At 40.7% G+C, this 24,791-nt stretch overlaps 1 protein-coding gene and 1 long non-coding RNA gene across 2 annotated transcripts in view; one reads left to right on the top strand and one right to left on the bottom strand.

Moving 5' to 3' along the window:
* The window catches only part of ngfra (nerve growth factor receptor a (TNFR superfamily, member 16)), a 40,024-nt gene extending 37,790 nt beyond the window's left edge, over positions 1–2,234 (bottom strand). The window contains exon 1 of the mRNA XM_042505853.2: positions 1,813–2,234. Within this exon, the coding sequence (XP_042361787.2) occupies positions 1,813–1,851 (39 nt within the window). The 5' untranslated portion in view covers positions 1,852–2,234. The remainder of the gene's footprint in view (positions 1–1,812) is intronic.
* The window catches only part of LOC148186435 (uncharacterized), a 148,157-nt gene that overhangs the window by 120,237 nt on the left and 3,129 nt on the right, over positions 1–24,791 (top strand). The gene's annotated exons all lie outside the window — the stretch shown is intronic.

The raw sequence follows: 24,791 nt of genomic DNA on the forward strand, positions 1-24,791 counted from the left end.
CTCTCTTTCTCCCCCTCCTCTCTTGTTGCATTTCCTCACTCTTTCTGATATAAATGCCACGCAGCCCTGCTGGCAAAAGAACTGAGGCTTGTTCCGCTGGTGTGTACGCAACAATGTTAAATAAAAGGAATTTGTATCCAGACGTTTTAGAACAAAGAAAATCATTATACTGAGACACTTTCATGTCCTGTGGCTCTTATTATGTAACAAGCAAAAGCTCATTTCCACTTAATTCACATTTGCTGACACATCAATTCAATCTTTCTCTTCCTCTCTCTCTCATTTGTCCCTCCTCTCCATCTTCTTTCTGCTGTCCCTGCTTTCATTCAGAAACAGATGTACTGAGCAGCCAGCAGCTCTCTCTTATTCTCACTGCTCAACATTTCCCCCTCTCTGTCGTCCCACTTTCTGCTCTCGAGGTGCATTTCTCCTCCTGACTTTACAAACTGTTACCTCAACATTTTGTGCACAGATCTCAGATTGTCTTTGAGCATATCATCAGAATTAAAGTCACGTTTTTGTCTGCAAAAATGAACTCTGGATGGAGTCCAAAACCTCATGAGAGTTCCCTCTCGAATCTGCAGGAGAAGGATTCATGTCCCTGACTGCTGCCTGCGCCAACTCCCTTTTCCTGTGACATCTCCCTGGACAATCACTCAGCTCAAACGCAGATTAATGGCAAAATCAGCGGGAAATTGGTTCACCAGCAGCAGGAAAATGCATCCACACACACACAAATGCAACAACAATACAGTGACCCAGCTGTGATATGCTTGGTTTGTACTCCCCTCAATTTCATGGTCAATTTGAGAGTTTATTTCTAAATTTAATTCTACCAAAGTGCACCCGACCATCGCCACCCTTTAAACCAGCTGTCATAACAGAGTGTACCCCTCACGTCCAGGGCTGTTCACATGATGACTGAGCTGCACGGCCCAATTAGACCAGCTGCTGTGGACATACCAGAGTGCCGGGAGGACGTGCTCTCTCAGCTCTGTGCTCTATCGCCACCGTCCTCCAACTTTTTCACGCTATCAGAAGTGTTTTATGTCAAAAAAGCCAAACAATTTACAGCTCGTCAGATAAAAAATTAATGAATCAATTTACTTTCCATAAGCCGCAGCATCTTTATCTCTTCTTATTTTGATATCCCAATATGAAACTAAAATTAGACGTAAATTACTTGTTCTCATTAATGGTTTTAAAGTTTATCTGCAGACTGCTCCTGGATGCCCAATGTAAGATCTACTAATCCCAGCAAGGCTGTACATTTTTTTTCAAAACCAAAAGGGAGGTGTGTGAGTGTGCATGTAGGGGCGTGTGTGTGTGTGTGTGTGTGTGTGTGTGTGTGTGTGTCTGTGTCTGTGTGTGTGTGTGTGTGTGTGTAGCTCTGGGAATATAATAGAACCGGGAAATAATATCACATGCAAATCAACTGTTTAGCAACATGCAGCATGTTTAGTAGGGTATAAAAACGGCACCATGGTCCTTTAATATGACGTTTTTATAGGGAAACACCACAGTACTGATACAGCACACATTAAAACCCTGTTCACAATATTTTAAAAATATCACATGCATCATAAAAGGAATAATAAATGCGATGATTAGCTCTGAAGTCAAGAAAACTCACTACCAAAGTCCCACCAGGATTAGGCTATTAAATGAATATTATTGCTTTTAAAAGTAGTCACACAAATTAAACATGAGTTGTTGTTTTTTTTATCACAAAGTCTCTATAAATAACAGGAAAAAAACGTGCAATCAGAATATTTCAGCCAAGACGCATCAGTTACTGTACAGGCTACTTACCAAAGCGCACAAAATCACCAGCGGTAAGGTAGTAGTCATCCTGCGTCGCCTGCTGGAGTCACACAAACACAGATCTTGTGCAGAGAAGGAAGCGCTATGTGGAGGAGGAGAGCCGCTCAGCGGGAGAGCTCATTTTAATTCCAGCGGCAGCGGATTTTATCAATGAGTCCGCACCATCACGCGCCTGTCCGGGACCTCTGGACCAGAGTCAGATGCGACTCTCGGTGCACCCCCTCAGCAGCAGCACACAAAAACACACAGAGGAGGAGGAGGAGGAGAAGAAGAAGAAGATGAAGAGGAGCAGGAGGATGAGACCGTCCTGTCCGGAGAGCTGCTCAGCTGCAAGTGCACTGCGGAGGAGACGAGAGGAGAGAAGAGAGGGGGCACGTCCAGCCTCCGGTTTATTACCCCTGATACTCCTGCAGTAAGACTATACAACCTGCTCCTCTCTCTCTCTCTCTCTCTCTCTCTCTCTCTCTCTCTCTCTCTCTCTCTCTCTCTCTCTCCCTCCATCTCTCTCCTGCTTTAATCGCACGTGAGGTCTGTAAAAGTGACATAAAAATGATTTAATGTCTGACACATTCATCACTTTCTCCACTTCCCCCTCTCACTCTACGCTATATACTATGTGGCCAAAAGTATGTGGACACCTCTACTTTTGTGTGTTTTCAGAGCTGTCTCATGTTTTGGGCTTGTAGCAATACATGAAATCCTAAAGGGACAGTTTACCCCAAAATCAAAAAGTCATATTTTTCCTCTTACCTTTAGCACTATAAATCAGTCTAAATTGTTTTGGTGTGAGTTGATGAGTGTTGGAGATAACGGCTGTGGAGATGTCTGCCCTTTCTCGAATTTATTAAAACTAGATGGCACTTGGCTTGTCGGTCTCAAATCACCAAACATATACATCTGAAAAACTCAACAGCCATGTCTCTTTCTACAAATCATGTTCTGGTGAAGAACTGAAGATAATCCACAGACCTCGTTGTGAGCAGTTTCGTATAGGCATACCTGCCAACAAATGGTGTCCTTCTCAGCTGAGCTGGTGCTTGTTGCACAGTGTTGGGGTTGTTGGCCATATAGATATCTGCTTTCTCAAGAAAATTGTGTGGCAGTAGTTTGGGGAAGACCCTTCTCTTTTTCAATATGACAGTCCCCCCACATACACAAAGATAGCTTCACTAAAAACTTGATCTCCCAATTTGGTGTGGAAGAACTTGACTGGTCTGCACAGAGTCCTGACCTCAACTCCATTCAACACTGTTGAGATTAACTGGTTGTCACAAAATATCAATAGTTGATCAAAGCGCTGCAGCCCATTACATGTTTAACAATTGTCCTTGTCCACATACTTCTGTCCATATGTATATAGTGAATGACACTGCGCTTAAGACTGCAGTCTGTGCCATTGGGCTGGATTGAATTATCTTGACGTGTGTTTCTAATATTTTTTCTTCTCCACATATGTAAATGAGGCAGGCAAAAATATTAGAAACACCTTTCCATGCCTCCCAAACGAGACCACCACAAAGTGCAGCCTCAAAAACGTGGCCTGAAAATTGGGTCACCCACAAACAACTAAAGAAACCTCAAGAACTGCAGGGGTAACAGGTGTTTCTATTTTTCAATTAATCTACTTTTTTTTAACCTCATATCCAGTGAATAAGTTGTGCAAAATGCAACTTATAAAACAAACTCAACTTAAATAAACCATGACTTTATGTTTGTGCAAAACAAATGCTTGTATGTCCCAGTTTCTTACTAGTTTCTTACCATCCAACTCTTAACATATTCCCATCAGTCAAATACATTATCATCATGGGCCACAAGAGGGCGACTCAGATGAGTTCATATCAGTAGCAGGTTAACAGTGAAGGATGATGTTGTTCTTCCCCAAATAGACAGACAATTCTCTGAGGGATATGCACCATGAAAAGGCTTTTTTTCACTGATCTCAGGTTACTATCCTACTTTTTCATTACAAACATTTGTTTATTTTTTTAATATTATTGTTATGATTGAATAGTCATTGTTTTTTATGATAGACTGCACTGTATATTGTTTAGCACTAATGTTGCAGAAATGGATATACTATTAGTCTGAAGCACTTTTTCGGAAACCTGCTGAACATGTTGACGTTTTCATCCATTAAGCTCTGCCTGCTACATCACAAATATTCTTTTTGGTTTTCTTTATCAAGATGATCCTAAATTTGGAGAGACCACTTCAAAACCGCTAATGCACATCTAAGCATTGTAATTGTGTTTGATGCTCATTGAGGTACTTAGCCTTTACACTCAAGGAAAACCAGTGTTGATGGGTATTGATCCAAGACAATGTGATGATGAAGAAGCTGTAGTCATCCAAAAAATATATATATATTTTCGGCTTTATCTGCGTCCAGCCTTTTTCAATCTCCATCTTGTCCAATCCTCCTGACCCCGTTACTTCCACCTTGTTCACACTGATCATCAGCTCAGGGGACGAAGAGGCTGATGCCCCTGAAGCAGCAGCAGCCACAGGGTGATTTAGTTTCACTGTTGTAGATCCAAATGCTCTCCAGTATTGATCTTGGGACACATCAATTCTCCCACTTCCTACATCCTCCTTTGAGATCACCCCTGCAGCACCTCCGACTAACCCCCATTCTGATGACTCTGACAGCACTCCTCTCCATCAATGCAGCCTTCTTTGATATTGAATTCACATGTCGGCTCCTTTAAATCCACTATTTGTTGTCCACAGTGCGTAAAATACCTCCGTAAAAATGTGCAGTTAGTCAATAATGGGCTCCAACTCATCCGTCAAATAGATGCTAATAATTAACATTAACACTCTCCTGTCATGTTGTTGATATTGTTTGATCCCAACAACAGTGTAACAGAGATGTACTACAACTGAAATGGATCCACCCAACAGCCCAAAATAGAAAAATGTCCTCTGAATGAGAGCTCTATTAGTAGTGTTATGGATATTTGGATATGTGCTGACAGCAGTCTTTGGTAGGATACATGTATTTTTCTCTGTACGGATCACATTTCCAGGCGTATGATTGGTCAGCAAAAGGAAGTGTCATGTCAGTCTGCAAGGTCACTAATGAATACAATCTTGATGAAGATGACTTGCCGCTTGGTGGAAGTTGTCGCGGTGAGCAACTCAAGGGCAGCGACATGTAAAATTCAGTGGAACACAGTCTTATTTATTGTGTGGAAACATGTTCTAAAGATCATTTTCACAGCTGACATTTTGCTTGTCACAGTAGGGAAAGCATTGTTGTCACTAACTAGTGATGGTGAGTGTAACAGGGAGCAAGCATGCATGATACAAGGAACCTGAAGTCACAGCAGCTAAATGGAATGCAGTCATCATCAATTTCCCTATTTACACCTGAGCTGCTACTGTAATAAGTCAGTCCATGAAAAGGACCTTTTTACTACTGTTACGCTTTATAGCACCTGGAGGGGATCATGCATTTCTGTGTGCGCGTGTGAGCATGTGCATTCATCTGTCTGTAGTTAATCTCACAACTATTTGAGCAATCACCCTAATATTTTGTTAGCACATTAAAAGTTGCACGCTAAAGGAGCTCTTGTGATTGCAGTGATTTATAATTGTTGAGAAATCTGTTTTATTGACCGTTTTATACTGCCACTGAACAGTGACTCCCCACTTCTGGGCTGAGGGTTTTCCAGAAATCATTTCAGCTATAAACAACAAGCCTTACCTTGTCTATTCCACATTTTGAGAAGTTTTATACAAAAGTTTTGTCTCATTTTAAACTGGAGCATCTGCTGATTAAATCCCTACCTGGTATATCTTGGTATGATCCAGTAAAGTTAGGCTCAATACAAGATGAATTTGTTCTAGTCTGGGTTTTCTTTGCTGCAGTCTTGACTATTAGGGAGGCAAGAGGGACAGTTCTATCAGGTGCAGCTCTGATGCCTTCATACCACACAAGGAACATTTTCAAATTTAGGCATCTTGCCTGCCTGATTTTGTAGACCTGCAGATTTTGTTGATATGGTCATTTTTGTTGATATTTGTCAGTTCAAGTCAGTTTTATTTATAGAGCCCATTATCACAAAACATGGTTTGCCTCAGAGGGCTTTACAGTGTACGACATCCCTCTGCCCTTAGACCCTCACATCACCCAAGGAAAAACTCCCGAAAAAGAACCCCTGTAACGGGGGAAAAAAAAAGGAAGAAACCTCAGGAAGAGCGGTAGAGGATAGTGAGGGATCCCTCTTCCAGGACGGACAGACGAGCAATAGATGTCGTAAATAGCAAATGAAATACAATCATGGCAAAAAAGGAAAGAGAAAGAGAGAGGGGGAGAGAGGGGAAGAGAGGGGAAGAGAGGCACAGCAATAATAGAAACAGATGCATGTCATATTACAATAATGGTAGGTGTGAAATTAGTAATTGCACTCTATGATGATGTTGAGGGAGATGATAACAGTCTCATGCATATGTTGAAAGGGAGTTGTCCAAAGGCAAGATCACAGCATCGGCGCAACCAGGACCAGACCACATTCAGGGCGAGCGAGGGGCACAGTATCAGTACAGCCACAGCATGAGCACAACCAAAGGCAGGATCACAGCATCAGCACAGCTCTCACCACGGTCAGGCACAGTCAAGGTTACGGCCAGGATCCAGGAAAACTAGGAAACAAGGGAGCAGGAATGCTCCCGAGAGGCAACAGGATTAGCGTAGTGCAATTCAACAGACCCAGGCTCTGTAATCGCGAGCCCCAGGTAGTGAGAGAACCACATGGCTATCACAGAGCTAAGCTAAGCTTGCAAATGGCAATGCAGTTAACAGACATGCATGATTTCCGATGGCGGCATTGAGAGAAGGAAAGGAGCTCAGCGTATCAGGGGAAGTCCCCCAGCAGGTTAAACCTATGTCAGCCTAACTATGGGCTGGTCCAGGCAGCCTGAGCCAGCCCTAATTATAAGCTTTATCAAAGAGGAAAGTCTTAAGTCTACCCTTAAAAGTTGAAACGGTGTCTGCCTCCCTGACCGAAAATGGAAGATGGTTCCATAGGAGAGGAGCGTGGTAGCTGAATGCTCTGGTTCCTAACCTACTTTTGGAAATTTTGGGAACCACAAGTAACCCTGCATTTTCAGAGCACAGTGATCTTGAGGGTTGGTAAGGAACTATGAGCTGTGACAGACAGGATGAGCCTGACCATTTAGAGCTTTGTAAGTAAGGAGGAGGATTTTAAATTCAATCCTGGATTTCACAGGGAGCCAGTGCAGAGAAGCTAAAACAGGAGAAATATGATCCCTTTTCTTGCTTCCCGTTAAAACACGAGCAGCAGCGTTCTGCACCAGTTGGAGAGACCTAAGAGATTTGTTGGGGCAACCAAATAATAGGGAATTACAGTAATCCAGCCTAGAGGTGACAAATGCATGTACTAATTTTTCAGCATCTGTTTGGGACAGGATATGTCTAATTTTTGCGATGTTACGCAAGTGAAAGAAAGCCGTCCTTGAAGTTTGTTTTATATGGGAGGCAAAGGATAAATCCTGGTCAAATAAAACTCCGTGGTTCCTTACAGTTGTGCTAGAGGCCAAGGTAATGCCATCTAGAGAAATTACATTGTTGGAAAAGGAGCTTCTGAGGTGTTTTGGGCCAAGAACAATAACTTCAGTTTTGTCTGAATTCAACATCAGGAAATTACGGCTCATCCAGGCTTTTACATCCTTAAGACATGTTTGAAGTCTAGATAGCTGATCAGTTTCATCTGGTTTCATAGATAGATATAATTGCGTATCATCAGCATAACAATGGAAATTTAAGGAATGTTTTCTAATTATGTTGCCTAGAGGAAGCATATATAAAGTGAAAAGGATTGGTCCAAGCACCGAACCTTGTGGCACTCCAAAGCAGACCTTTGTATGTGCGGAGGGTTGATCATTGATGTGAACAAATTGGGAACGATCTGATAAGTATGACTTAAACCAGGCTAGTGATGTTCCTTTAAGGCCAATTGAGGTTTCAAGTCTGTGCAGTAAGATTTGATGGTCAATGGTGTCAAATGCAGCACTGAGATCTAATAGGATTAAAACAGAGACCAGACCCGTGTCAGAAGCGATAAATAAGTCGTTATTAATTTTTACTAGTCCCGTCTCTGTGCTATGATGAACTCTGAAGCCTGACTGAAAGTCCTCGAATAAACTGTTGTCTTGGAGAAAGTCACAGAGCTGATGAGCAACCACTCTCTCAAGGGTTTTACAAATAAAGGGGAGATTTGATATCGGTCTATAGTTAGCTAAAATCTCAGGCTCGAGAGTGGGCTTCTTTAGAAGAGGTTTAATGACAGCTACTTTAAAAGACTGGGGTACATAGCCTGTTAATAAAGACGCATTGATTATATCTAATAAAAAGTTGTCTAATAAAGGCAAAACTTCCTTAAGGAGCTTAGTTGGGATGGGGTCTAGCAGGCATGTTGATGCTTCTATCATGAGTAAGTAAGCAGACTGTGTAGTTAAATGATTGATGATCCTTTTTTTGTCTATTTTTAGTAGTGCTTATTGTTATTTCCTACTTTAGGAAAAAAAGTTGAGAAAATGTGTTTGGAGGTAAATGACTCTCTTTAAGGTTGAGGGGTCTTTGTTGTCATGGTGATAATAATAAACAAACAAAACAGGAAACAAATAGCAGTCTCCTGTGGTGAAGTTCTTTGTTTTGTTGACTCATCCATCCACCCCTGCTTGGCCCATGCAGACTTTGTTACTTTGTAACCCAACTTCCTCCTTTGCTCCTTTATAACTCCCACAGTCACTAAACATGTCTTTTTGGGTGCTTGCTAAATCAAAGCAAAAATTCAATCTCTTTTTCATGAGAAATTAGGTTTTTTGGTTGCGTTTTGCGTTCTTAAAAACCTGTGAATACAGTAAAACTCCTGTGCATTTTTTAGTCAGAGTTTGGTTGGATGTTGAAATGCCTGCAGATACTGTAAGCATTTGGACAGGGACACAATGTTGTGGCTGAGTGCTGCAGGACATTGGATTTGAAATCAAACTAAGACTGATGTTAAAATAAGAACTCAGCTTTAAGGGTCTTTGAAGGTGTTTATATGCCTGCTGAATGAACAATGTAGGAATTGTAGCTCTTTGTATACATATTCTTTCTCATTTTTGAGTTCGAATCATATATTGTTATTCCTGTATTGGTGCTAACGGCTTTAAATTAAAGTTGAAAGTCATGTATTTAACCACAGTCGTTTCATTTTGGCTCCAATATGTTGCGGAGTACAGAGCCAAAATAATAGAAATTGGATCACTCTCTGTAGTAGTTATGAAGTGTTTCTCTAATTGGTCCCAATAAAACCCCTAAAACATCACATTTGCATTTCGAGGAACTTGTGGTTTTATTGCCTGTTTTTTGCAGACTGGCTGTTTGGCCAGGTTGAGCTTGAATGTTAGAGAAAAAAATGGGGGCTATGCATGTAAAGAGCAGAAATGATCCACCTCATCAATCACTTCTCGGCTATTGTTTTTATCCTAATTGCTGGAGTTAGACAAATAACGTCCAGGTTACACACACTTTGTTGAAAACGTGTCTTGAGATCTTAATAAAACTGGTGGAGTTTTCAAACTGGAGGAAGGTCTTTCTCAGGGCTTATAAAATACAGATGTTGTGCTGTTTAGACACAGAAAAGTCCAGTCAAGACAAGCGGCTCCAGTTCGACCCTGGTGTGATGTTTCAACCACACAGTGATTTCTTATCTTCATACCATTGGGGCGACAGATTTGGGTTGATGTAAGCATTGCATGGCCACTGTATAAAGTTATGGCCCAGCATGCATTGAGGGAGCTGCTCCGAGGGACGTATTGAGACCAGAGGGTGGACACCATGTGTTTTAAACACTCTGCCAAGTAGGGGATAGGACGTCACCTGTGACTGGTTATGCATCTAAAAACAAGAATTATAGCTCCCATTCGAAACAGAGGAGGAGATGCATTCACCCTTCACAAATCGTTTGCAAATATAAACCACAAAAACTACACGCTGAAAGCTGGAGCCGAGCCAGAGCTGCGGGGGGACATACACTTTTCTCCTGGCAGGCTGTCTTTACGCTGTCATATTCATGGTTTTGGTTTTTTCTCCTTGGTTAACTTTAACTCTGAAAGATTGCCCACGTCCAGAATGTTAAGATCAAATATCAGAAGTTCAAAGAGGAGAATAAAAATGGATTTTTAAGCAGATGATCCCATCAGAGTCATTTAACTGGCCTTTAAACAGCATCATGACAGGAACCAGAGAGCTTTTCTTTCAGAAATATCCCCATATATTATATATATTTATGTAAAACAGATACCGTAAATGCCAACTGATCTTTTTCATGTCAGAATTCCTGGTTTATTTTTTACCCTAAACTGGCTCAAGCTGTAATCAATGGGTTTGAATATTTGGTAGTTGCTTCTCCTTCCTGTGGCTTCCCTACATTTAACATCTCCCGCTGATATATTTATTCTGCCAGTAATTTCAGGCTGTGTTACATGTTCTGAGACACACGACTGAGCTTTTTATACCAGCTCTTCTCACTCTGAGCAGCACTAAGTGAATTACAGAAGCATAAATTAACTTCCTGCTAATTACAGTAGGTGATTAATGACTTCCACTGTGTTTAGAACCTCTGAAAGGGATTAACTTGATTTTTTTTTGTATGTTTTTTTTCATAAGGAGGGTGTGTTTCTGTGTTTGGGAAACAAACTACCCCCCTGGGCAATGCGCTGCAGTGACTCATGTTTACTGTGCATTTTTACAAAGCCAGATTTTTCTCTCTGACTTCAAGAGAAATTTATTGGAAACACTGCCGTGCACAAAATCAAAGCAGAGAGTCAAAATTCAAGACTTTTCATCATGCTGTTTCCCTCTCATCTGTTGTTCTTGGATGTTCAAAGCTTTGTTTTCAGCCATATACTGCCAATGTACATACCGTAGTGAAGGAGTAAGGGAGCTGACCTGCAGCCAACAGCTCATGAGGGACGCCAAGTTGGAGGCAGACATTAGTACACAGTAGAATTACCAACACAACAGTTCATATAAATTACACAAACTCCTGAGTGGATACCAAGAAACTAACAAGGAATAAATAAGGAAAGAATGCTAATTAACAAAAAGTACCAAGTAGCTACTGATCTAATCTGAATTAAGGACTATATACAGTGGTCGAACATGGGAACAGACTACAAAAATACTAAGTAATGAAGAAGTGTGCATAATTAATACTTAATCAGCATCAACATATTAACATTAATGTGCTTTATATATGATGATTACTTTTTTAGCCATTCTAGTGGATAGCTCTAATTGGTCTAGTCAGTAGATGTATTTTTAGGTCAGGAAATCAGGTTCCTAGTAACGTATCAACGTACAACGTTTCGTGTGATATCCCACAAATTGGCACCCCATAAATGACATTACATACTTAACATAAAGTGACGTACTTCAGATAAGGTAATGGAGGTTAGATTAAGGCAAGTGTATTTAGTGTGGTTAGTTTATGAAAAGAAGCATGGTGTTTACATGGTTCCAAACACCAGTCAGAAAGTCCCGTGTTTTGTGAACAGTCCACCACCCAACCGACCTCCTTATAGGACTGCTCTCTTCTTTGCTTACTTATAAAGTCCATATTGGCAAGGTAAAGCATTTCATACTTGATTAGGATTCAAATGACAGCAAAATATTGCATGGGACTAGTGTAAAGTGGGCATGTCTATTAAGGGAAAACTCATGGGTACCCACAGAATCCATTTTCATTCAGATATCTTGCCGTCAAAGGCCAAGGGATCCCTTTGAAATGACCATGCCGTTTTTACATGGCCAAAATTTAGCCTAAATTAGGAGCATTATTCAGCCCCTTTCCTGAGAAGCTAGCATGACTTGGTTGACACGCTAGCTTCTCTGGACTGGATTCCTTTCATCTTCTAGTTTCATATGATACCAGTATCACCACTCAAGTGTAAAACTCAGCCTGGTGCAGCCTCTTAAAGTCAGAATGTCAATTGGCGATTAACATGATTAAAAAAAACTTTAACGCGTTATGTATGGACCTTAATCCCAGCTTTTAACCATTGTGGATGCAGTTTGAGATTCATGTCAATAATTTTACAGACGTCTCTTTTGTAATGGTGGTCTATGGGGAAGATGCTTTTGGGGCTGCAAAACTGCTGCAATACTGCAAGTGGCCACTAGGAAAAATTAGAAGCAAAGTTGGTAATGTGTGCTAGCAGTGTAGCCCTAAAATATTAATGTTGGTCTATCTGTAGCCCCACCACTTCTGTTCAAACTTAGATAACTCAACGACTGTTTGATGATATTAATGTTCCTCAGAGGATGATCCCTAGAATCTGGTGAGTCCCTGACATATATTTTAGTACCTTTGTGAGGTTGACATTTGTGGTTTTGAGGGAAATGTCTTGGCAAATATTTGATGGGTTGCTATATACTCTTGGTACAGACACTCATGCGCCTATGAGGATGAATAGTAATAACTCTGATGTTTCCTTTACTTTTTATCTAGCACCATCATGAGGTCAAAATTTCAGTCTATCCAATAGTTTGGTTTGTGACCAAATAACTTCCTAACATTCAGCCTCAGTACTTTGTGTTTAGTGCTTATTAGCACATGGCAGCAAAATGGTAAACATTGTATCTCCCAAACATCAGCATGTAACTTTATCAGCATTGTCATTGTGAGCCTGTTAGCGTACTGACATTAGGATTTAACTCAAAGCGCCTCAGGTCCTGAGTACAGCCTCAGAGAGCTGCTGGCATGGCTTTGGATTTTTTTAGTCTTGCTGCCTCCCTTGTGTCATACATTCCCAGTAACAAGCCTAACACTCCTCCTGACCAATGGCATATGTGGTCATTATGAAGACCATGGCTTATTTTCCATCTTGATACAGTAAAATTGGTGCTCTGGGGCTGAGCGAGCTCGTTAAAAGTCTGGTTTTGATGATACACAATATGTATCTCTTTCTGTGTATTTGTTCCTGAATATATTTATTAGACATGACTTTTTTCAACAATTTAGGCAAGAGTAAAAAAATGTATTTACTCCAGCACAACTGCACACCAGATCTCCAGAGGTTGTTCTCTTATTACGCATGCGATAAGCGAGTGTTTTGGAGCAAACGACACATCTTGCATCCAGTTTTCTGAGTGTGAAATGCACCATTTGCTCCAAAAGACTCACTTATCTCATGTAGGAATAAAAAATAACTCCCAGACATCTGGTGCACGGTGAGATTTCAACTTGTCAAACAATAATACTATAATCAATTTTAAACACATGCCACCAGATATGCAAATGCTGACCACAATTGGCAATTGCCCGGCCACCATAATAACTGTAATAAGAAACATTTTTTTGGTAGGCTATTCATATAACTTCCTTCTTCCTGGACAGATACTCAGGCTTTTGTGCACTCAATGGTAAAGTATTATCAGCTGACATTTAAATTGCAGTCCCTGAGTAAGCGCCTCCTCCATCAGAGTGGTTCCTGTGACCCTGATGTGCAGGATGACCATTTCTGTCAGAAAAGCTATATATCCTGACAGAGTGGGTGGATTTTCTGCAGACCCCAGAGGACTCATGTTCTGCACTCCCTCTGTGTCCCAGACTGTCACAGGATGCTGCAGAGGTGCAGTGAAGCATCAGACTCAGTGTCATATTGCTGACCTGATACTTACAGACACTAAACACAAAACCTTTCATACCTGGCAAAACCAGACAGAGACATACAGGGGAGGGGGTTTGTCATCGAGCAGGTGCACTGTCGCACTCCTGCGCTGCCATAAAAAAAGCAGTTAATGCTCTTCCTGTTTCTGTCTCCACATGACTGGTGGTCAGAGCGTGCTTCACCCTCAGATCCCCTGCTGTCGCGGTGTGGTGGAAAGGTAGCAGCACCAGGTTGTAAAACATGTGACCCCTCACAATAGGTGACCCTTGTGTACCTGGGAACCAGAAGCTGAAAGGTACAGAAGAAGAAAAACAGGTGATGCCCAGGAAACTTGCAAACTTGACATTTTACTACCACACAAAAAAATGTCCATCTCAATAACTTTCATCTCATGATTTTTTAAATTAGTATTATTATTATTATTTCTCGTAGTACAAGAGGATTTTTTTTCTTTGTAGGAGTAGTTTTGGATTAACTGAGAGTAGGAGTAATGTGTCCGTCCAGAAACAATGTACTGACTCTTCAGAATAATCACAGACCTCACTGTGAACAGTTGGACCTACTTTCTATGAAGGAAATAGTCCCTTTGTTGACAGTGAAGTCTGTGTATTATCCAGAGTAACCAAGATATTTGTTCTGGAAAGGTAAGCTCCTGTTGAGTTTTTCCAATTTCATTTTTCAATCCTTTGATCAACCACAAACAAAATCCAATTTACTTTTTTCCACACTGTGTCGGAGTAGCAGCATAGAGATATAGATCTCCCAAAACCTGATAGAAGATAAAACAGAAACTGTCTGTATGGCTAGATAAAGGCTTTATGTTACATCTGTAAGGAGAAATATGCATTTTTCTATACTGTGATGAACTGCCCATTTAACACTCAAATATAAAACATAGTAATCATTGACTAGAATAACAGCCTCATGGTTGTATGCCTCAACCAACCACTCATGTTGCAATTTACATCCGTTGCTGTCCAGACTTATGTGAAGACCTAAAAGGAATTTAATAAATAGTATTAGGTGTATTTTTGGCAAAACGAAAGTGATCACTATATTGACATGCTTAATTGCAGTGAGAAACAAGCTGTCTCTGCTTAGAGAATATTTTTACTGAGGATTACAGAGGAATCGTGGGGTGCAACAACAATCGACTGAAGCTCAATATCGGCTAAACCAATAAGCATGTCGTGGACTACCAGCAAAACAGGACAGAACACAGAGTTGTAGCTATGACAGCAGACAATGCTTCAAATATGGATGTTGCTACAAAAAAGCTACAACTTAAAAACGTATATGCTTTAAACACGTCTTCAACCCATCAGCACAGAGGATCTATAAAACCAGCACGGTTCATTGACATTAATGTCACCAATTCAGTATTACCAAATGTTGCCCCTTCTGTTCCTGAGATATGATGCTGAATAATGACCAGAAAAGTATTTTTGCTGAACATTATGATGTCACAGTGCAGTTGACCTTTGACTTTTTGGATTTAAAATGCCATCAATGTATCATATTAGCCATTTGTGTGAAATTTTAAAATTTGCAAATGGATTCTTGAGTTAAGGCTAAAAATACATTTTGTGAGGTCACGGTCACGGTTGGCAACCCAATCGCCAGAAAAAATGTTCACTGTGAACGTTTCTGCAAACCACAGATATGTTACTTTTGTAGATTTTTAGTGGATATGTTGAAACTTTACATTTCTCGGCAAAGCTATGGTGAAGTTTGGGGTTCAGTTAAGGCACGAAAAACACTTAGTAATGTTGTGAAAAAGATTATGATTTGGCTTAAAACACACAGAATTGGTGCCACACCAGTGGAAACATAACAAAGGGTCGCTAAAAACAGCCAGTAATGCTGGTGTCAAACAGTGGTCTGCAGCTTGGCAGGCGCCTCACCTAGGTGACATGCCATCCACCATTCCTCCCACCTACCAATGACAAAAGTCAGCTTGTATATGACATCACTTTAGAAATGCTGATATGATACACAAACATGCAAATGAAACGTATTCTCTGTTTGCAGAAATATACAATGCATAAACATAAAATGCCTTACTGGGCTGTGGACTGACAGACAAACAACCAAGAAACATAGTAGCTGCAGCAACAGCTGTTGCCTACGTCAAGACTTAAAATTGTTCAGTTTTAGGGGCTATGTAGACGTTGCTCTGCTGCACTGCAGCTGGACCGGGAGTAGCTTCAAATATAATGCTAATTTCCATTTGCAGTAAACAGAGAGGATCATATAAACAGATCATCTGCACCAATAATTTGATTGAATGTTTAAAATGCTAATGTGACTTTTACCTTTCACACAAAAAATGGTTGCAGTCAGTTGTGCAAGCTGTAGACTGACTGATAGTGTTCAGGGGACCAGATGATGTTTTGTTGCTTTTTTAATTTTTTTCTCTTCTGCTGTATATTATCCATTTTTGATATTCCCATCCTTTTTATTATCCTGAGGGGATATGTTAAATTGAATTGTCATATTTTATTGTGTAATGATCCAAGTTATAGCCTTAATCATTTTGTTCCTCTTCAAAACGACAATAAAGACATGTTTATAAAGTGCTTTTGAGAGCATCCGGTAAGCCAGTAAGTAATAGCACGATTTCTTTATCTGTCTCCCACTCCTATACTCGCAGTGAGGCGAAGCACTGCTTCAGATAAGACCATTTATGATCCACTGCAATCGAGAAAAGTAGTTATCTGCTTTTCTTAGCAGCTTTTCTCCGTCCTCTTCATGGTGATGCTTCAGCTAACCACTATAATCAGCCAAATGGATGAGCTGCTTCACTCAAGGTGGCGCTGATGGAATATTGATGGTGTGATTTTAAACCTTGATGTCTTTCCAGACATTATTCCCTGCCCTCTGAGTGCATCTAGCACCTCGGCAGATAAATGTGCTGCTTCCTTGGCATCAATCAGGAGAGCCATTGTTATGATGCACAAATTGTGATTCAAATATATTCAACTTTAAGGGATTGCAATTATATTCTTGCTTGTTTGTTCAAATAGAAGAAGCAGAACATCTGCATAATGCCCCTGCAGGCAGGGACATTTACATTTCACTTGCTTTGCATGCATTGTCTCACACAGGGACAACGTCCTGGCATCAAAGGAGTTTTAACGTCTGTGAATGAGACAGGACATTGTTGTTTTAGGCTTTCTTTGGTCTATATGAGCATCCTGGGATCGTAAAGGCCACCGCTGCTTTACTTCTGAAGCACCTGGAACATCATGTGGAAGGAGACAAGAGAGGGGATGCCGGAGAGAAATCAAAACAAATGAAAAGAGGTGTTAAGAGCAAAGAGAAAAAGAGATGGTGGTTAAAAAAAAAGGCAAGCCGTCGACCGAGAGTAGCCCGAGGATGAGTATTGACAGCAGGGCACAGAGAGGAGAGTAATACGATTAGCTGGTTGGACAGTATTGAATAGCAATCATAGATAACCTGATCCTCTTCCTCTACCTTCCTCCAAGCATCCTTTACTTCCAAAATGTGATCTTCCTGAGCTCTGGACTTCCACAAACAGCTCAATACTATTAAATAAAAACTAATGAAGGCTTTAATTCAGATGCATAGTCACTTTTTTGTGCGTTTCCTCATCTTGTTTGAAGTTTATTGCTGCATTTATTACTAGGTGCATTTGTGTATAATGTGTGTTTGGTTTGTAGTCATGTTGTGTTCACGTCCCATCATGCTTTTCGTCTCATTGGCAGTGATCAAAGGCCGTAACCTTGTTCAGTTGGGTCACGTTTACTCAACCAGCATACATGTCTGGCTGCTAATGTCCTGGAAATCCTCAACACAGACACAAAATAAACTTTTGCTCTGTGTGTGTGTGTGTGTGTGTGCACGCGCGCGTGCGCGACCATATATTGTTTTTATTGCATTTCCAATCTTTCTCAGCCCTAAACATGAAATCTGTATTCATTCGCCTGGTTTTCTTCCTTGTTCTTGTTTTTTTCCCATTATCTCGATCTCCAGTAAGCGCCATCACACATCTCTCTTCACACAACATGCATCCCAATAACCTCCTTCACATCACTTTATGTTGTTGTCATTCCAGCCACAAAGGCTCAGGCTTCTCCACTCAACCATACATTTTCTTCCTCGGGGGTGGGGGCCTGCAGTATCGTATAGATATACAGACAATTAAAGTCAGCCATCCAAATATAATGTTAAAGATTGTTTCAATGCCAGGATAAATTCATGGATCCTGCCATGTATAAAATAACCGCTATTAGCATGACAGTATACCACAAATAAACACATGCACATTGTGGCCAGTAAATCACTGGATCCCACGCTTTTTGGCTTGTGACTGTTATGACTCTTTGTCACATTGTGAGAAACCATGTTGGGATAAAGTTCAACCATGAAGTTATTTTCCCTTCAGATGCTGTTTCATTTGAATACATTTGGAGGCATAAAGTAGGAAAATGGTCCAGTGTTTTACAAGAAAACTGAGAATTAAAACAAGGCTAGAAGCCATGTTAGCAGCTGGGTCTTTTTCTGAACCTAACCTGTGCTTTTCTTGACTGTGCTGGCACTGGTTGCGGCGTCGTGGAAGGTCAACAGCAGACGCAGGAGGATTCCTAGAGTGTACCTTGTAGACATGAAAGTCCACTGACAATATGTGACAACTTGGGGTGAGAACAAGTTAGATATAACTATGCAACTTGTGTTATCATTCAATCATTTGTCTCTCCCCACTGACTATCATACATATTTTTTCCAAAATAAGTTCCCATGGTGGTCTATCAAAAGGGGAGGGACTTCACCTCTCTATAGCTGAGACTTGTGTCATCAGTTTTGCAAGTAATTGGTCCAAAATAAGCATGTGAGTGGAGCGGGAGCAAGGCGGGAGCATGAGTTGAAGGATTCTGGATGGATCTCAGAGTGGAATTTTTTGGAGCATGGCCTCGTCTCCCGTTCAGATTTGTGTACCCTTTCCTCCAAAGCTCGCCCAACCCAGATTTTGTATGTGTTTTGCACACACATTATTTTTGTCAAAAATCAGCTGCTGAGAGCTTTTGGCACCATCTGCAGTTTGGAAAACACTCCTCTGTACACACTAAAAGTTAAAAAAAAAAAAAAAAAAATGACATAAAAATGTTGTGTGTTCAGAGACCAAACCATGTTTCCACACTACTCATGATTTGCTGTCACACTGCAGTCCTGCACACTGATACTGGACGTGTTATAGAAGCTCAGATGTTTATATTCTGTATGACATATACCTTATTTAAGTGCTTCTGACATAATGCAGTGATGAAACGCTGTGAAAGCATTCTGCCTCGCTGGCCATGGTCGGGAGCTAAATGTCTGAAGGTGAAATGGACTTCAGGGTCAAACCACAAACCCAGTAAGCCTCCACTGATTTACAGGGGGCTCTGCTCTCATCCCTCTCTGTAATAGCTCTTGCAATAGCCACTTGCAAAGCAGATGGCATCTAAATTTTTAACATACAACTGTGTTGCTTTTCCTCTTTTGTGGTCTCCAGTCGCAGGGTTAATGATTTAACGAGTGGGACCTTCTGAGAAACAGAAACATATTCAAAATGGACCTGGAATTCGGTCCACTGGTGTGCAGTTATTTCCCTTAATTGTTTCCTGAACTTTGCCCTTGAGGTTTTCCCTGACCCGGCATATCCTGATGGGGCTCAATGACAGACGTGGATTTGGGGAAGATGGAAGAGGGGTCAGTCCTGCATGTGTGTGAATGTGTGCGTGTGCTGGTCCAGTCCAGGTGCCAGCAAAGCCAAATGTATCTCATTTACTTCTGACACACACTCTTCCATCACCTCCGCACTTGAAGCCTGGACTTATTCAGACTATTTCTAAACCGTTCAGTGAAATTGTTCCCACAGGTTGAGTGTGATGTTGTAATGAGGTCTCAACGAGGCCAGAGGCTCCCATATTAATGCCGTATGTTTCCTTCATTGATAATATTCTGGAACCAGAGCTAAAGACTTGAGACTTAGGTCAATAAAACAACGACTTGACGTGGACTTGGCTGCTGTGAGGTTGATTCATAGAGACTTGATTTACATCCATCTTTCTGGTCATGTATTTTCCATTGCACGGTAGCTCAGAAGTCTTTCATAGTGTAGGTCCGTCCTCCAGCTCCAGAGGCTCTCTCATCTGTCCGTAAAAACTGTAAAGAAAAAACTTTGAGGTCTCAGGTCTCTTTTGGCTGAGTTAGATTAGCAGAATAAAAAAGAACATTATTTACATATACAGTTGTTTCTAGAGGGATTTAAGAGCAGATGTGTGGGCTTTAGATTTCCATTTGACTCAAACTTATATGAGGACTTAGATTTGACTGTTGTAAAGGTTTCAGTGTGCTTTAAACTATCTATTTCTTTGTGTATTCTAGGCTGCTGTAGAACAACATGGTGGACTCAATGGAAGTTGACCCACTCCATATGTAGATATAAATGGCTCATTGAAAAATAGTTAACACAAAACAATTCTTAACAATTTTTTTGGGGTGATTATAAACTAACCTCCTCTCAGTCGCACCTTACCTGTGAACTCTATGTTCCTTTATTACTGTAAAATTGTACATACAGACATATTTTATTCTTATTGTATTTTTGTCTATAACAGTCACACACGCCACACAACATACATACACACAACATACACACAAACATACAAACATACACACACACACATCTTACAATACACACACACGCACAGACAAACATACACATCACATGCACACACACACGCCACACGGACTTTCAAGCTGTGAAATTGTTTTTAAGCACAATTACCTCCTTTACATGCACCTTATTACTATTATTATATTATTATTATACTTTATTCACCTATATACTGTATATACACAAATATTTAAATTATCTTTATTTTGATTTCTATTTTTTCTCTCCTTCTTACTTTCATCTTGACCTTATTGCTTGTCATGCTGCTCTGTGTGCCTTGAATTGCCCCCTGGGGACAAATAAAGTTTTTTGAATTGAATTGAATTAATGAAAACATAGTTATGAATATATGTACATATGTATATACCATTTCTGCCAACAATGTCCCTAAATCATGCCTTAAAACCTTTAAGGCATGTATGATGTTGTGCTGTGTTTGTATTCATTAAAGAATGAGATCGTTTTGTGATTTTTTTTAAAGAGAGAGAAGAAAAGAGAGCTTGACAGAGAAGTTTAAGCCCTGCCTATTTGTTCTGTGTCAAGTGAGCGTAATTGCTGATTTCAGAACGTAAAAATAACTGTCAGATACAGACCCTTGATTCTGATGTCGAAGAGGTGAGGTGGATGATCTGAGAAACAGTTTGAAGCATACTTATCATATTTGAAGACAAGAACATTCAAGTTTCAAGTTTATACTTGATCCTGAACCCTTACAGACTAACATTTTGAAAGCACTTAATCTCAACTGTGCAAAGGAACACGTTTACCAGCGCTTTTAAATTGAAAAGGTTTTAGGAGTTTCAGTTTCATTCTGAGACCGAAAAGACTTGCAGACGACTTGTAAATTACTTAAGCAGAGTTTTGGACTTCCCCTTAAGGACTTGAGTGGGCCAAGACTCGACCCAGAAGACCTTGGAACACCTCTCTCAAAAAATAATTCTAATTTTTTTTTAAAAAGAACCTGTGAGAGTTGACTAGGATTTGTTATGAATTGCTCAAAACTTGAGCTTGATTTGGACACTTTTCCAAAACACTTAAAAAATGTTGTTGGTATAAATGTGAAATTGACACTCAGAGCCTAAAGAGGAAAAACATTTTACGCTTAGGAAGAATAATCCCTTGAAAACCCTCCATGCCCAGACTCCCTGTGGCATCACCAAAGCTTCTTTCTGCTGTTTATCACAGCTTTGACCTAAATTAAATTGCAGCCTCAGTGATTGGGACTAAACTTCCCAAAACCTTGAATCACACAACTGTAATCACTGGGTACTGTACTCTGTGTTTTAGTCCTGAAGTTTGTGTTAAGTCAGTATCTCTGTGAGGTCATGATGCAGACTTTCTTTATGAGCTGGAAAACGTAGAAAAGTTCAGTCCTCCCGCTGAGGTGCACTGGTCGACACTGTACCATGTCCCAGACATCACCCCCCGGGGGACGTCATCGTATCAGAGCATGAAGGGAAGTGGACGATGGATGAATTCTTTACATCAGGTCTAAATCATCCCGTCTCCATACATGTTCCCAGCCTCTGCCCATCTCCCTGCCTGGTTTTCTTTTTCCACCTGGAAAAATAGCAGGCAGTGAAACGTGATACAGGGCGGCGGGTGGGGGGGTCGTGCCGGTCACTGCTCTGTCCCACTAATGGAGATGGATGTGGGCTCAGAATTGTCTTCCGAACAGCCTCCATGACGGAGAGAGAGAGAGGAGATCCATTTCTCCTGCGCTTCCTCCCTGGCTGCACAACTCCCTTAATAAGAGGGGGGGTGAGTACTCACGACTTGATTTGAGAGAAGGAGGGGAGACCGCGGGATGAAGAACTGCAGAGGGAATGGGATGGCAGACAGAAAGACATGTGGGGAGACAGAAAAGAGAAAATGGGATGGGAGAAAATGAGCAGCAGGAGAATAGAGTGGAGGAATGACATGTTGACAACGGAGGAAGATAGATGATAAGACAGCAGGGAGAGGGGATCGAAGGAGTAATGATACACAAAGAGGTATAATGCAAAGAGAGAAAGCACCAAGATGAAGACTGACAAAGATAAATAGACTATGATTGCCTACAACTCACTCTGCTATTATGCCTCCAGTTAGTCCATCCTCCAAAATGTCTCAGTCCCTTTCCTGTATCCCCACAGCTGAGACTTCTCCTGTCTTTTATTGCAGTTATCACAACATTTTGGGAGCTTAAGGGCTAAAGAGTTATTTGTCAACAACAGTGTGGATGATAAGAGGCAAGAAAAGGAAACTTCGCTTGTAAAGCAAGAGGTGAAGTGCATTTAAAGCTGAACTACAAGGTTTTTTTCTTAAAATACTTCTGTTCTAATCAGTCAGATAATGAGAGAGAATATCCAGTCCAAAGTAAATTATACCTCAAAAAGTGTCCGTCTTTGGTAACGTATATTTACCTGGCACAAATACAAATTCTCATGGCAAGACAAAATTATTGTTCTTTAAGTTCAAATGATGATGTATTAACAGATTAATGTGACATTTTGACATTCATGGTCCACAGATGAAGAATCCTAGTTTGGTGATTCCTTGACTTTTCTTCTGGTTCCTCTGGCTTCTGAGGTTGACATTCAGGATTTCGTGCAACATGATCTCATCCTTACTCATCGTATTTTGCCACTGGGGCAGAAGCCTCAGGTGTGACTAAAGTGATGTTAAGGGCAGCCTTTTGCATTGTATCATGATGCAGAAGGGGTTGCAATAAGGAGCTATTAACTCATTGAGTGCCATTGACGTATATATACGTCAAAGTGTGTTTTCGGCGGCTGGCACAAGGGGGCACTCTCACACCCTGTGTGTAATTTTGGGGCTGCTGGAATTCGTAGTTGTAGTGAAAAAAGACGGTAGATCAAAACATGAATTGGAGTAGCCAAGATCAGAGAGCAGAGTGATCTGTACAGAGGTGATTCGAAATTACAGCAATGAAGCTACATCAACACAGTATCGGCATAAAATGCCCCCCAAAAAACGGAGAGGGTCAAGCGGCCAGTTTCGCCAGCGGACGCTGGAAGAAACTCTCATGGATCTGGGCTCCCCTCCCCCCATGCTCTTGACTGAGTGTCCCGCGGGGTCCGAAGCATTTGCTTTGAAAAATTAGAGCGTTCAAAGCAGGCCCGGTCGCCCGAATACTGCAGCTAGGAATAGTGGAATAGGACTCCGGTTCTGTTTTGTGGGTTTTCTCTCTCTGAACTGGGGCCATGATTTGTTGCATTGTGCTGTACTTTGCATATTTACACAGTTACATACATTTGTAATACAATTTTCAGGTGTCTTTTATGTCATTGAAGGCAAATTCTAACATTCAAATCATTGTTTTGCTTGACAGACTCCCTTTCACAAAAATGCATTTTTCTCAGCTTTCTAGAAAAAAAGTGGTCTTTTTGATAACTAGCCTCTATCCAACTTCAGATAAATCAAGAATGGAACAAGGTGCAAACAAACGTTTTTTTCCATGACAAAAAAGAGAGTTTCTTCTTTCATTTGAGCTATTCTGTGTTTTCAGAGTCTTTGTACAATACTGTACAATATTCTGTGGGTCTTAAAGATGACTCAAAATGGCCAGAAAAGCTGGCACAATCCACTTTCCATTATATAATAGGGCTGGCACCCAGTGAGTTATGTTTAGGCAACAAAACTACTTGGTTATGATTAAGAAATGATGAAGATTGTCATTTGCCACGAGTTGAGTCACACAAGGGGTCACTGGTTATGTTTAGGGTACAAAACCTTTTGAAAATGGTCAGTAAGAGATTGAAGATGTCGCTGGGAAACATCTGGTTTTAAGTGCCACAAACACGTCCAGAAAGGCAGTAACGTCACTAAAAAACGACTAACTTTGTGCACCACAGACATGACTAATGTTGTTTTTTGTTAGTTGATTTTCAATTTTGTCAAAAATACAGATGCTCCTCTTTCGCTTGAACTCATACAGAAATGCTGTGGATATATTGTATGAAGTGCACATCACGCACCACAAGAGGTCAGTCTCTGCTGGTGTAACAGGCAGCTGAGCTGACAAATATGGTGACAGCTAGTGGTGAAGATAATGTTACAGGATTGTAAACAGCAGGCTAGCAACAGGAGAGCGGGACAGCTGGGAAAACAGCATATTTTCACATCTAACTCTGTGAATGAGGGGTTTATTTCAACCCAAACTAGAGTTGGTGAAATTAAGGAAACTATGAAGATATGAAAAAATAGATACTGCCCGAGCTGACTGTGTCGTCAATAAAAGCACACAATCAGAATTTGGACACTCAAATACAATGGCAGACAGTGAATATAGTGCACTATGTAGTAAACAGCAGCCTTTGTACTGTTACTTTAAAAGTCAAGATATTATCTTATCTTGTATTCTAATTTATTAACTAATGTGTTATTACTCACACTTAGAAAGTTCAATTTTGACATTCTATGTATTATTGTGGAGTGTTTTTTGTTTTTACCAATCCTAACTTTGCATCATGTTTTTCTTTTCTTCTGCAAACATGGGCAAACTCCTATGTTTCAAGCGGTTTTCTTCTGCTGCCGTGTGGAGCCACTGATGTGCAAAGTTCCCTAATGCAGCTTTAATGAAAGGGGAACAATG

The sequence above is a fragment of the Plectropomus leopardus genome, chromosome 18, assembly GCF_026936395.1.
Source record: "Plectropomus leopardus strain MGB_pleo_1.0 chromosome 18, ASM2693639v1, whole genome shotgun sequence".
NCBI classification, from domain to species: Eukaryota; Metazoa; Chordata; class Actinopteri; order Perciformes; family Serranidae; genus Plectropomus; species Plectropomus leopardus.